Source organism: Rhinatrema bivittatum, chromosome 1 (genome assembly GCF_901001135.1).
Source record: "Rhinatrema bivittatum chromosome 1, aRhiBiv1.1, whole genome shotgun sequence".
In the NCBI taxonomy this organism is placed as follows: Eukaryota; Metazoa; Chordata; class Amphibia; order Gymnophiona; family Rhinatrematidae; genus Rhinatrema; species Rhinatrema bivittatum.
The window spans coordinates 166249325-166264766 of NC_042615.1; the positions used below are offsets into that span (position 1 = coordinate 166249325).

At 42.1% G+C, this 15442-nt stretch overlaps 1 protein-coding gene across 5 annotated transcripts in view; it reads left to right on the forward strand.

Moving 5' to 3' along the window:
- Positions 1-15442, forward strand: part of ARAP2 (ArfGAP with RhoGAP domain, ankyrin repeat and PH domain 2) — a 619943-nt gene that overhangs the window by 569044 nt on the left and 35457 nt on the right. For all 5 annotated transcript variants that reach the window (XM_029589653.1, XM_029589667.1, XM_029589686.1 and 2 more), the window contains exons 29-31: positions 894-976; positions 4002-4037; positions 4743-4806. In XM_029589653.1, the coding sequence (XP_029445513.1) occupies positions 894-976; positions 4002-4037; positions 4743-4806 (183 nt within the window). The remainder of the gene's footprint in view (positions 1-893; positions 977-4001; positions 4038-4742; positions 4807-15442) is intronic.

Here is a 15442-nt window from a genome sequence, read left to right on the forward strand (position 1 = left end):
CCCTTGCACGCACCGTGAATTATAAAATCCGCGCATGCATGTACACGCAGCCAATGGATTTTATAATCTGCGTGAACTGGTGCACAGGTTATAAAATTGGCACGTCCATGTGCACGCACTGGGAACAGCGTGCACATGGACGTGTGCGTGTATGTTTTAAAATCTATCCCTACATGTCTAATGATTTCTTTTATAATCATTAGTCCATAACAATAACTTAAGATCATGTGAACACAATATATAATCCAAACTACTTTATATGTTTTAAAAAACACTTATGTTGGCTTGGCTTGTCTCTATGATTCTCATCCCTAACCATAATCATCTACCTTGTGCCTTAATATTTACTGCAAAAGACAGAGTACAGGATTTAAACAGAAAACTACTAATCCAACAGCTCCATTTACTTAATCCAGTTTGCTTCTTTCCTGTGGACTGGCAAATTCTTCATCAAGAACCAGATTTTTCAGCCCTTATCACTACTGTAAAACTGCAAGAAATCAGGGACTATTGTTATACTTATTGCTCAAGTCTGGAAGAAAAGACAAATACATATTTGAATCAACTTTTGGGTATACAACTTTAATTTGCTATTTGCACTGGTGTGAGACTTGATGAGTCTAGATTTATTTTATTGATCCAATGCAACTCTGACTCTTTTTAAAAATGCCAGCAATCTGTTGCCATGTGTGTAAGGATTTCCAAAATTCATTATGGACTCCAATGGCAAAATGTATTACTTTCTACATATTTTACACAGTTTTAAAGGACAGGCATTGTACTGTGATAACTTTTCAAAAATAATGTATATATGTAGCATTAGAGTAATTTCCTAATATCTATAGTACAATAATATTTCAATGCAATATTTTTTAACATCTATTCATTTACAGAGTAGTAAACCTGAAAAAGTCCTACCTGCCAATTCACTGAAGGCTTATATTGGAGTGAAGAAAAGAATAAAGCCAGTAACAAGGTATTTCTTCAACAAGTATTAAAAGTTTAGCGTACGGATACTTTGAGTGATGATAGTGAAAACCCATGAGTTTTTAAAATCTCTTTTCTGTTTTTATTATTCATATCGATTTGTTTTCAATACATTCCTTGTTTTGCCAGCAGTATCCAAACATATTATCAGTTAGCTTATGTCCAACAAAGTTAATAAGCCCAATGTTCAGCCAATAACCGGTTGAGCAAGTTAGTTGGATAAACTTAGCTACAGTGGTCCCTTGAGTTACAACCAAAATTTGACTTACAACTGGTTTTCACTATTTGAGTTAGGGCCAATATTCAAGTCATGAGAGAGAGAGAAAGAGAGAGAGAGAGAGAGAGAGAGAGAGAGAGAGAGAGAGAGACTAAGTATAATGCCCGTATACTAGGTAGGTATTTATACCCCTATATGAGGCCCACCAAGTTACTCGAGGTGAGGTGTAGATATTGGTTAAAGGGTTAGGGGCCATTTTGACATGCAGAGTGTGACGTACGAACAGAACAGTGCACTCTTGTGGAGATGTGATGACCTTCGGAGTAAGGAAACTCACCCAAAGATGAGATTTGTGCAATGTTCTCTCAGCCTAGCTTGATGTTACCCAGGTAGGGAGTCCATATGCAGATATTGTAAAGGAACTGGTGGAGGAGGTAAAATTGTTGTTTCTGGTAGGCTAGGCACATTTTATAACTTTTTGGTGAGTACACTAGGAAATTATTGGTGTTTCTGGTAATTACAGACATTATACAACCATTTTTTATTATAGAAATGGTTAGGTAATTTGGGAGGTTTGGAACACATTATGGGTATTTCCATTATTTCCTATGGAAAAAATAGTCTTGACTTATAACCAACTTGAGTTACAACCAGCCCTCTGGAACCAATTAAGTGCATAGTTCAAGGGTCCACTGTACTCAGCTATCTTATAGTTTTTCAAATAAGTTTATCCAGTTAACTGTAGGCTGTCCTAGATTTATTTGACTAACTAAGCCAGATAAGGCTGAAAATTGTCACTTATCCAGCTGAGGCCTGGATTCATCATTCATCACTGAATGATGAATCCAGCGAAAATGGGGGGCAGGGGGGTGGGCCTGCGAAAGCCCACAGCCTTCATACCACCGTGGTTTCGCTGCCGGCTTTCACACCGAATAGCACCACCATGAAAGGTGGTGCTATGAGGCACGCTGCTGGTGACGATAATGTTAGTAACATTATCGCCACCAGCAAAGACACCAACGAGTCCACCTCCTCACTGCCCTGACTCCTCCCTTTGCCACCTCGACTCCGCTACAACTCCGCCCCAAATCGATTTTGCATGCTGTCTCACATGAAAACGGCCTTTTCGCGTGCGATAGAGGCTTATCGCATGCGATTCGGCCATATAGCGTGCGATAAGTCTTTAGAAAATAACCCCATGAGTTAGCCAGATATGTAGCTCCTCTCTGGAACACCCCATTCCCACCCAACACTTATCCAGTTAAATTTAGCCAGATAAATAGCTGGCTAAGAGGTGACTGCCCAATGCAGCCACATTTTCAGACCTCCAAATCTTTAGCTATTGGGTGCGAAAGCTGGCAGCGATAACACCGCGGTGGTGCAATAGCTGCCGGCTTTCGCAGGCCCACCCCAGTTACCACGGGATTCACAAATCCCTGCGTTGTTAGAAAATCCAGCCTTAAATTTGGTGGTCTTTTTCAATCGCAAACCAAGAGGGAGTGAATTCCAAAAATTGGGAGTCAGACAGGAGAAACTGACCTTTTGATTCATCAAAATGCTATAAATTTCACATGAACAATGCCCATGATAAGGAAAATAGGTGTGGTTATTGTAATTTTTGAGTTACCACACAATTTGCTATTTTAGAACTTTATTACAATGCACATTACATTTATAACACCTGTGATATTTTCACTTCACAAGCTGCAAAATGTCCATTGTAAAAATCTCATCTTTGTGTACCTTTCCTCATTCCAAATCACATCAAATCTTCATTGATGTGTACTGTGCTGTTTGTACGTCTCACTGTGAATGTAAAAATTGGCCCCCAAACCCTAGATCACCACCAAAACCTTACTTCAAATTACTAGGTGACCCTCCTATAGTGGTATAAATAGATGACTAATATGTTTGCCACCCTAGAAGTTCTCTCTCTCTCTCTCTCCAAAATGGGATTTGCAGTAAATATTGCAAATCTCATTTCAGGCATATAGCACAGCCTAACAGCAGGACAAAAGGTGTAGTTATTTCCAGTGTTAAAATGTGTGTTTTGCTATTGCACACAATGTTAAACATCCCTCATTTTCATAAACCCTCCCAAACTCCTCCCCTTTGACAACAATTTAAAAAATATGCATATGCATCTTTCAATGCAATAAATAACACATTTTGATGAATGACCCTGTCAGTTTCTGCATTCTCTCCAATCTGCTAATTTCGACCGAAGGGAGGGTTAAGAGCTTTTGCTGAGAAGAACAAAGGACCCTACTAGGGTGGTAAGGAAGAAGAAGATTTAAAGGTATGGTGGGATTCCCCCAAAGGAAGGTCCTGAATGTTAGGGTTCTATCTTGAACTGGATATGTTAAGAGATGGGTAGCCAGTGAAGGTCAAGTAACATTATCAAACATTTTTCTACCAAAGTGACTTTAGCTGTAGTGTTCCAAATTAACTGAGATCAATGATAAGGTAAAAAGAAAGGGGATAATAAAGAGCTTTACCATAATGAAAGAAACTAAGCACTAGTGAATAAGTAAGGATTTTAAGGTCACCAATATCTATAAAAAGGTCTAAGTCTTTTAATAAAATGCAGGTAATAATAGTGAGAGCTATGACATGTTCCTTTATCTATAGTAGTAAGTACTGTATAGTACCGGTTTTTATTTGCAAATACCATTGAAACTTTTTTTTTTCAATCCTGAAAAGTTATAACATATTCTATTCCATGTTATTATGTTTTGCATGTTAACTGATTCTAAGGAATATGTTTGTAATGTGTATGTTGTTTTGTTTCATATAGTTGGGGATTTACTCTTTATTCTGAAAAATACCAATGGTAAGTATAACTACAGACCATTGGCCTCACGTCTGCTAAATTCCAGAGCTGTGTAAATGATATTGTATGGTATTGCTTTCCCATGCTGCACAAAACAATATTTTTAGCTGGTTCAAGTGATATCCCATTAAGTACCTCTGCACAGAAGCCATTGCCCTACTCCATTTTTTTTTCAGAATTAAGAATATTATTAGTCTTTCTTTAATTTTTTTTAGTGTTATCACAAGGTGTGCTCCTCAAAATTGGCACTTTAAGCTGCATTCTGTAGCAAAACAAAAATGCTGCACATTTGGATTGTGTAGTAATTGTCCAAAATGCTTATATAAATGGCTGTAAACATTAGGTTTAAATAACTCAAGCAATGTGTCAGTAGATCTTAGAAACTTAAAAATAAGTAACATCCTTGTTTATAACTTTGGATACCAAATGTTGATAGCACAGGTTGAATCTGGGCCATTGATGCTTTTGTAACTGGAGAGAAATACAAGAACACGTTGCACATGCTAAGCTAAATGGCCATTTTTCACTGTGTCAGAGAAGCACACTAGGATAGGCAGGATGTTTGAAATGCAGTCCATTGTGTTTAGTTTTATTTGTTATGTTTTTGCTTATAACAGAAAGGACATTTATATTTTAACTTAAGACATCAAAACTGAAAAATACATTTCCTTTATATACATCATAATGATATTTTGGTTTCTTTAGGCATCTTTGTTGTGATGGACAGGAAACACAGCTGGAATGGTTTGTCAGCATTCTGTGGGCACAGGTAAAAATCTCAGCAAATATGTCAATGCACATTTCTTGTCACTAAAAAAGAAATATTAAATATTCTCAGGTGTTGGTTGCACAGTTGAAATCAGTAGCTCTGCCTGTGGCTGTAAACCAAGTGTCACCCTTAAGCAACGACCATGATGCCATTCTCCTCTGAGGGCTTTGGCTTTTGATGCTGCCTCTCCATCATTCTGTGCCCCTAGCTGACCCGAGGAGAAGAAAATCTGACTCCGAGGTTCCACCAGGGACCTTCTAAATGGCAGTGCACAAAACTGGGCTGTTCCCATGAGATGAGATAATGCAAACACTTTTGTGGCAAAGGGCAACTGAGACAGAAGTGTGTCTAGGTGCGGGGGAAAGGGACAGGCCTTGATAAAGAAAAGGATCCACTAGAATAATGTGCAGGACAAATAAGGAAATACGTTTTGCCTACTTTCTTTCTTTCTTTCCTTAACATTTCTATACCTCCTTCCCAGACTAAAAGCAATATCCGAAGCAGAGTACAATAATAAACAGCATAGATAGAGTATATATTAAAATATAAAAAGGCCTACTCCCAACCCCCCCAGAATAAAAAAAAATTAATGATGATAAATTTTTCTGAGAAAAAACAGAAATGCAATGAATATTTTGATTTATTTCTATGAGTCAGGGATATAAAATTAAGATGTAAAATTGAATTTTCATTTGAAAAATGTTTCCTAGTCCAATTTTTCAACATCTTTACAGCAAATTTCAACATGCAAACTGACATCTTTAAGAGTCTCTCTGTACATTTAATCCTTTGTAATATTAATGTTTTACACACACACACACACACACACACACACATATATATATATATATATATATATATATATATACAGTTTATTTTTCAGGAGGTACTTGCCGGTAGTGAGTATTGGCTTGTTTTTCCTCCACCTGCTTGATTTGCTGTGCAGTCCCTAATAAAAATCCATGCATCTGCCACCTTTTTTTCCAGAATGACTGCACTGTATATATGTATATACCGTATTTTTCGCTCCATAAAGCACACTTTTTTTCCCCAAAAGTGGGGGGAAAATGTCTGTGTGCCTTATGGAATGAATATAAAAAATAAATAAAAATCTAACAAAACCCTCGCCCCCTCTTGACCCCCCAGACCTTCCAAATTAATTTACTATAACCCCCCACCCTCCTGACCCCCGCAAGACCTGCCATAAGTCCCTGGTGGTCCAGTGGGGGTCCAGGAATGGTCCGGGAGCGATCTCCTGGACTTGGGCCGTCGGCTGCCAGCAATCAAAATGGTGCCGATGGCCCTTTGCCCTTACTATGTCACTGGGGTCGACCAATGGCAGCGGTAGCCCCTGTGACATAGTAAGGGCAAAGGGCCATCGGCACCATTTTGATTACTGGCAGCCGACGACCCTTTGCCCTTACTATGTCACAGGGGCTACCGCTGCCATTGGTCGACCCCAGTGACATAGTAAGGGCAAAGGGCTGACGGCCAAAGTCCAGGAGATCGCTCCCGGACTGCTCCTGGACCCCCGCTGGACCACCAGGGACATTTGGCAGGTCTTGGGGGGGTCAGGAGGGTGGGGGGTTGTATTTAATTAATTTGGCAGGTCTTGGGGGGGTCAGGAGGGTGGGGGTTGTTCATTTAAAGGGTTGGGATGAGGGTTTTTTTTGGGGGGGGGTTCCCACAGAATTAGAAAGACAAAAGTTTTCTGATCTGGGGAATGGACCGAAATGGCCCTCCCCAGACCTGAAAACAAAATGGGGAGAAAAAAAATGTTATGCACTCCCCTAATTTGCTCCATAAGATGCACAAACACCCGGGGACAGAGCTGGTTTAGCACAATTTTTTTTTTTTTTTAAATTTTCCCCCCTCTGAATCCTAAGTGCGTCTTATGGTCAGGTGTGTCTTATGGAGTGAAAAATACAGTATATTAGAGAAAAAGGGCCTGATTTTAAAATGTATTTACATACTTAAAGCTGGGTTTTACACATGTAAATGCACTTTACCTGTGTAAGTGGACTTTTGAAAATTTCTACAACTTATGCCATTGAATTGTCCATAGGATTTACTCATGTAAGTGCACTTTATGTGAGTAAATAGTGTTTGAAAATTGCTACAATAGTAGTGCGTAGTGTGCAATTCCTTTTGAAAATGCAGGTGTTGGTGTGGAATTGGGATAATGTGATCAATACCTAGATTGTGGTCACTATCCAATGCATTTTCAAGGTATTTACTTGAGTAAATACTTTTTAAAATCAGGCCCGATATGTTCTGAAAAAGCCATCTTTGGGAGCCCAAGCAAAGGTTTATAAGCAGATAATGACTATGTAGAGGACAATCAATATTGTAGTCTAATTTCATCTTCTTGGTCATCTACATTTGAGATAGTATCTGCCTCTCAGCTATGAAACAATGACATTATCACAATATATCTTTAAATTTTATAAAAAATGAAATTCTGGTATTGCAAAGATTTAGAAGTCTGAACATTCACCATTCCTTGTGTTTGAAAATATCAAGATTCCAGTAATTTTGTCTGCGCGTAGCCTTGGAGTTTTAGTAGGCAGTGAATTAACACTATCTACTCATGTGAAGACTGTTGTTATGTCCGGGTACTTAAAACTGTGGCTGGTACATCCTTTGAAATTGTTATTAGGTTCATATGAGTTTAGGTCTGTGGTTCAAGCCCTGGTTCTTCCAAATACACTGGTATACACATTTTTAGAAGTCATCTGCTTCAGCAATAAAATGTGATTATTGATGTTGATATTCTGAATTCAAATATATCAATTAAACCAGCTGATTGGCTATTTTTTCTATGATATTTTTTACATTTTACGTATATGTCTTTTGCATAGATAGTTCATAGATAATAGATTTGTAATCATAATTAGTAAACATAGGACTTTTCATGTATTTATTGTTGCATAATATTTCACCTGTCCTGTTTATATAACACTTTAAAAATTAAATCAGCAAAAGGATTAAAGAAATAAAATGTACTATGAAACAAAAGGCCCAAAACTACTAATTATGTATAATTAAGTACATCATTTAGTGCTTATTCAATGGCTATTTGACTATTCTTGGCTTGTTTCTTGTATTCATTAAATGAAACATCTCTTCTCACTGTCCAGCAGTAGTCTGCAAGCATTGATGGGCTCCATTTACCCTGATACCATTGCTGCAATGTCCTGGCCAAATCATTCACTATGCTTATCGCTCACTGCTCCGCAGTGACAATTTACATAGTAGGTTGTATAAAAACTACTAAGATCACTAGACACATGTAATAACAAGCTTTAGCATCTTATGCTCAATCATTTTCATCTTCTGCTATATTAAAATCACATTTCTTAAAGTCAATAATACTTATTACCTAAAAATGAATTCAATTTTGTATCATGCCCTATGGAAAAAGGACCAAAACCCAGACTCCAACTGCTACAGCCAATTTGCTAAAGTAACAATTACATTTCTTTATGATCTATGGCTCATGAAAGTGAGATTTTTCAACTGCATTGTGCAAAAGGGGAACATTTTTTTTCAACTTTTGCAACCCAGCTGAAATAACTATGATGTGATATATCACAGAAACCTAAGTGGTATTTAATGGAGTTGCATTATGACTTATTTTTATAACTAGTATGTATTCTAAAAGAACATGGAAATGCATGGAAAGTTTTTGCTTTCTTTTTAAAAAATTGGTTTCAAATGAGTCTCTCTTTAAGGAATCTTCTAGGTGAAGTTATTTTGTATACATTTTTTGGGTATACTAAATCTTTCTTTTTCTTTTCCTTGAAGAAACTGTTTCACACATTTTAACAATGTTAGACAGGGATACAGGGATCTTTTTACTAATCTGTGACGTGGTAATATGCATTAATGTGTGTTATTTACTGTGGCTCCTATTATTGGTACATTACCATGCATTAGGGATGTGCAGACCAAAAGTTTAAGTTCAGAAGTCCATAAGTCGAAAGGGGGTCCCATTTGCGGTCAATATGGACATATGGAGAATTCCATAAGTTGAGTCTATGTCCATATGTGCAAATAAAAATTTAAACCCCTCACCCGCCTTAATCCCCCCCCCCAAGACTTACCAAAACTCCCTGGTGGTCCAGCGGGGTCAGGACACCATTCCTGAACTCCTTTGCAAGGAGCACGTGACGTCGGCGTCACGTCGGAGTGACGCGGCGTCACGTGATTCCCCTCGGGTTCACTCCCGGACCCCTCGTTGGGCTCAAAAGGAACTTTTGGCCAGCTTGGGGGGGTCAGGAGGCCACTCCGACGTGGCGCCGACGTCACGTGATTCCCCACGCGTCCGCTCCCGGACCCTCACGGAACTTTTGGCCAGCTTTGGTAAGTCTTGGGGGGGGGGATTAAGGAGGGTGAGGGGTTTAAATTTTTATTTAGATCAACAATCGCGATTTCCAATGTATTCAACATAGCTATGTTGAATAAGTTGGAAATCCGATCGTTTAAGCCTCATCTTTTTTTTAAGTTAAAAAAAAAAAAAAGTTGCGTTTTCCATTTAAGTTCAAAACGAATGCACACCCCTACCATGCATCACAGATTAGATCTTCTGTTATCAGCAGTTATTAGGAAACAACTTCTACCAGCTTTTTTAAACATTCAAAAGAATCCCATCACTTATTTTTCACCCCTTTCATTCAAAGCCATTTATCTAAATAATTCATCAGTTATCTTGGCTAAATGGCAAGTTTTAAAATTACCTGATACTAATCCATCTAACTTTTAGCAGAATAAGTTATTAACTGGTTACAAATTAGCTGGATAAGTAATGGGAATGTCAGGGCATGCTGGGGTAGGGATAATTTAGCTAGGTAACTTATCCAGGACTGCTTCTCTGGTCAAGTCCATAAGCAAAGCATGTCACGCATCACTGTCTGAAATTTGATAAAGGCTCACTACCCAGTAAAAATGTTGGTATTGGTAAATTTTTATAGGTTATCATTTATTTTATTATTCTGCTGTTTGCACTTTTTTTTCAATGCTTCAAAGTGTAGGTATTTCCCTATCCCCAGTGGGCTTGCAATCTAAGTTTGTACCTGAGGCAATAGAGGGGAAAGTAACATGCCCAAGGTCACAGCAAGACTCAAACCCTGGTCTCTTGGGTCATAGCCTAATGCTCTAACCACTAGGCTACTCCTCCACACCACTCATAAGGCTTGGGGATAAGTGCACGGAGCAGCAGTTGCTACACTTAAGAGCAACATGGAGTAACCTGCAAGGCATGGCAGATACTGCCATAAGCCCTTTGCTGGGAAGACTGGATGGACCATTTGGTCCTTTTTTTCTGTTATTTCTATGCTACTATGTAATATATGTAACATTGATATTAGGCGATTACTGAATATATTGTTTTGGCTAACTCTAGCTATGCCCTGGAACTGGTCTAAAGTTATCTGGCCTTGTGTGGCTGGATAACCGGCTTTTTCAAAAGAATATAGCTAAGTGGCCTTAATTTTGAACCAAAAAAGAAAAAAGTTGTGTGTGGCAGTGGCGTAGCCACGGGTGGGCCTGGGTGGGCAGGTGCCCACCCAACTAGCCCACCCAACTAGCCCACCAGGCCCACCCAACTAGCACCGGAACTGCAAGGCTGTCGCGGGATCCCAACCCCGTGACAGCGAACAAGAGAACCCACGCCTCGCGCGCCATCACGGCACACATGGGGAAGCGCTGCTGCGGCCGTATGGCCAACCGGTCTTCCTGTTTGGGGGGGGGGGAGTGGAAGCGCCGCACGCAGCTTCCGCTTCCTCCCCCCAATGCAGGAAGATCAGCTGCCTCTCCTGCTGCCACCCGTTCTCCTGCTATCTTCGGGTCAAACGGCCCGCCGAACTTCCTGTTTGGGGGAGCGGAAGCGCCGCGCACAGCTTCCGCTTTCTCCCCCAAAGCAGGAAGATCAGCTGCCTCTCCTGCTGCCACCGGCCTCCTGCTATCTTCTTCGGGCGTCGGGCCGTATGGTCTGCCGATCTTCCTGCTTGGGGGGGGGAGGGAGGAAGCGGACGTTGTGCGCTTCCGCTCCCCCCCCCCCGACAGGAAGTTCGGCGGGCAGTACGGCCCGACGCCCGAAGATAGCAGGAGTCTGGTGGCAGCAGGAGAGGTAGCTGATCTTCCTGCTCTGGGGGAGAAAGCGGAAGCTGTGCACGTGCTTGAATGTTTATGTGTGGATGAGAATGGGAGTGTGTGTGGGTGAAAACTGGAGCCTGGGTGTGTATGTGGGTGAGAATGGAAGCTTGAATATGTGGGTGAATGGGAGCTCGAATGTGTGTATGTGTGGTTGAGTATGGGAGCCTGGGTTTGTGGGTGGGTGAGAATGGGAGCTTGAATGTGTGTATATATGGGTGAGAATGAGAGCCTGGGTTTGTGTGGGTGGGTGAGAATGGAAGCTTGAATATGTGGATAAGAATGGGTGCTTGAATGTGTGTATGTGTGGGTGAGAATAGTACCTTAAATGTGTATATGTATGGATGAGAATGGGAGCTTGAATATGTGTGGGTGAGACTGGGAGCATGGGTTTGTGGGTGAGAATGGGAGACTGGGTTTATGTGTGTGGGTGAGAATGGGTGCCTGGATGTGCATCTGTGTGTGCATAAGAATATAAGCCTGGGGAGGGGTGAGAAAGTGAGAACTTGAATGTGAGCTTGTGGGGGGGTGGGGGGGGGGGGGAGAGCATATGAGAGTGACAGCTTGAGTGTGTGAGAGGGAGTCTGTGAGAGAAAGCGTGTATGTGTGTGTGTGTGTGTGTGGAAGGGAAGAAGACAGTAATAGAAGAAAGACACTGAAAAGGAATTAGGAAATGAGCGACAAGGGAAAGAATGGGAAAGAGAGACCAGGACCAACTGATTAGAAAAATACAAAGATCAGACAACAAAGGTAAAAATATATATCTATATTTTGAGATGTTAGCAATTTAAATATAAGCAACACAACCGCTCTCTCAAAATTTATGGACAGGTAGGAGCCGTGTATAAAATCGTAATAATAAGAAGGCTAAAGTACCACAAATCACCGTGAATTATGTTTGTATCATTAAGTAAACCTCATACTTAGGCGTAGATGTGAATGCTATGCTGCATAATTTGGCATTATTTATCAGTAAAAAAACAACTAGTAGACCTGCATGCCTACAGCCCACCCATGTTAACCTTGTGCCCACCCAAAAAATCAATTCTGGCTACGCCACTGGTGTGTGGATCTGGTGGCCTGAATCATAGACCCCCAACTGCTGTATCAAGCATGAACCCTGATGGACTGAGTCTCCCTCAACCTCCAAACCCTCAAACTGTCACATTTAAAGTTATTTGGCCTTGTGTGGCTGGATAACTTTAGACTTAGGCGTGGCACTGGGCTGGGTGCAAGGATGCCACGGATAACCGGGTGCACACTCCCAGAGCAGGGAGTTCAGCTTAACTCAACTGGGGCTTCTGGTAGGGGTCTAGAGTGGCATATCAGCAAGGGTGGCATGGCAGGCCTGTGCCAGCCTCACACAGTCCGATGATGTCACCAGGGTGACAGTGCCCCTGATGATGATTGCCAAGAAAAAAAAGAAAAATCTTTAAACAAAGGGCTAGATTACTAGCTGTGTGCAGCAGGGTCTATAAGCTTTAATTTAGGCACCATCATATCTTATAACATAGGGGCTGGTGGACAAGATAACCGTGCCTCATTGGTCCAAGTAAATGGCTCCAGTCCACTGCTCGTCCCATCGAAGGTGGGGCTGGTAGAGCTGAGGCCCATGTGGTTACTGGCACAACCCGTTTCACTGAAAAGTCAGGGAATGCATTTCTCTTCTCACCCTCTGGTATGGCAGGTAGTCAGGGAAGGGCTAGGGGTCACTGAAACAGAGGTAGGGTCAGGTCCTGTGCCCATTTTATGAGCATACCAGAGGGACTGGCACATCTGTGCACATGCAGTGTGGTGGAGGAATAGAAATAGGGCCTTGTGGGGAGACACATCTCAGTGGTGGCATTGATGACCCTCAGCTTTAGTCGCTAGGCATCCAGCTGATGGCATGGTCACTGTTTCCAAGTTAGGAAGCTTGCTCTCCTCTGGAAGCCGTAAGTCACCCCCAGAGAATGGGTGGAAATCTACTGAGGGAATTCAGCTGAGCAGCTACCTAGAACACTTGTAGCACTCAGCAACCTCCAATAAGGGCATAGTTAGAAGGCTGCCTGAGATTGTTTCACCAGGCTTCCTGCTGCCTGCCTGGGCAGATATTTTATCAAAAAATTCACTCACAGGGATGGCCTTTCAGGACATATCCCATGCCCTGGGGCATGGGCATTTCTTCAGAACCCTTAGTACTAAACCTATCAAATGGGCAGATTTAGTTCCAGTCTGCAGGTTCTTCTTGACACACTCATGAAGAGTGAGGAGATGCATCTGAGTCCCACATCAGCTCTGCAGTCAACAGAGACAGCAGCAGGCCCAGGGACAGCAGCTATAGGGTTGGCTCCAGAGCCTCCGGATGAGGATTCTGCTCCTGCCCTGGTCATAGAGGGTGAGTTTAATATTGCCCATCCTCCCACCAAACACACACACAGACACAGGCACACACACATACACACAAAGAGGGTGGGACTAAGGGCACTAGGCAAAAACACAAATGCAAGAGCAAAAGGCACTCCTCCTGCTTTGGTTCTTCCAGCCCCTAAAATTCTTCATCTTTTTTTCTTGGGTTCAGGGGATCCTCTGTGGCCAAAGGTTTGGGAAACACCACCATTATGAATGTATACCTCCCTGCTCAAAAAAGTACCAAGCAAGCAAATTTGACAGGGTGTTCTCAATCCTTGAGATGCTGGATTATATACCACCAGAATTTTGGCACATTTACTTTACTGGAAAGGTATAGAAAAAAGGACAATCCAAAATGTACATAGAAGGCATGAGTTGATAGATGGTTCACATCACATGAATAGTGAGCACAGCAGATCCCTTACTGCACTTGGCTATGTGGTCTTTCCTGGCAGAGGCGATTCTATAATGAGGTAGGGTAAAGCGGCTGCCTTAGGTGCCAAAATTTTGGTAGCAACAAGTGACCCCCAAAATAAATCCCTGCAGTGGCACACTATGCTTTTTGATTTCTAACACCAGCAGGGTTTCCACACTCTGCTGGCAAGAAAATCTGCAGTGCTGTGAAATGATTTGTTAATGGGGCTCCCACTTCCCACCAGCACAAGAAAAGGCCCCACAGAGGTGCTGGAAATGATGAGCTAATGGGGTTCCCACTCCCCGCCAACACTAAAGGAGGCCCCTGGCAGAACTCGAGATGATGCACTGGTGGGGTTCCCACTCCCTACCAACAGTAGAGAAGGCCCCATGGTGTCACTGGAAATGATGTGCTGGTGGGTTTCTAACTCTCTGCCAGCACTAGAGAAGGTCCCGCAGTGCTGGAGATGATGTGCTGGAAAGGTTCCCACTCCCTGCCACACTAGAGAAGGTGCCTGACAGCGCTAGAGATATCATGATGGCAGGGTTCCCACTCCCTATCAATACTTGAGAAGGTCCTCCTGTGCCACTGGAGATGAAGAGCTATTAGGATTCTCACTCCCCACCAGCACTAAAGAAGGCACCCAGCAAATTGGAGATGTCATGCTGGTGGGTTCCCACTCCCCTTCAGAACTTGAGAAGCACTCCTGTGCCTTATAGATGAGCTGGTGGGGTTCCCACTCCTCGCGAGCACTAGAAAAGGCCTTGTAGGGAGGAGCCAAGATGGCCGACGGTGAGGAACGTTAAGAAGAGCTCCTCTGCCGCGATCGCCTTCTATTTCCTTATTTTATATTTCCTGCTTCTCTTATGATGCTGCATATGAAGCACAAGGCCAAGCTGTGGGGGGCTGCTGATAGCTCCCCGATCTTGGGAGGCCTGCAGACATGGATAGAGGGTTTATTTTCACTTATCCCAATGCAGCCCCCGGATGAGATCGCAGGTGGTGACGGCGCGGAGCAAACACCATCTCCGCAGATAGAGGAAATATTGTTGACCCCAGGGATGCCTAAAATGCCCTCACTTCCTGGAAATGAGCCTGGAATCTATCTGCTCAGAAAGGAGGGTTACTGAGTTGATGTTAGCGTTGGGCCTATGGAAGGTGTAAGCGCTGAGGAGCATGAGCCTACCCTGGGTGCAGTAGGAGGAGTGAGCCCGGTTGAAGAGATTGTGAAGAAGGCCGTTCCTGACTCTGTGAGTAGATCTTCGACCCTGAAAGCACAGTCAAGGGTGGAATAAGGAGCAAAGGTGGTGCAGACTGGAAGGCAATACTCCCCAACTTGGAATTTACTAAACCCTCTATAATAATGCTGGAAGTTCTTTGGCAGGCTATTAAATCATTGGAAACATCTATTCTCAACCTCACAAAAGTGTTTGTGGAAACAAATATAAAAGTTTCTGCTAATGAAAATTCTTTCTCTCAGTGCGGGACTAAGTTAAATGCTTTGGAATCAAAGTTTAATGAATTTGAAAAAATACAATCTAATATGGTTCATTCAGATTAATAACAGTTAAAAGGTTGGAAAATATTGAAAATACTCTGAGGAGTTGTAATCTCTTTGTGATAAAGTTTCCTCTTATTAAGTCTTTGCCTGTTATAGATTTGTTTAAAAGCTATCTA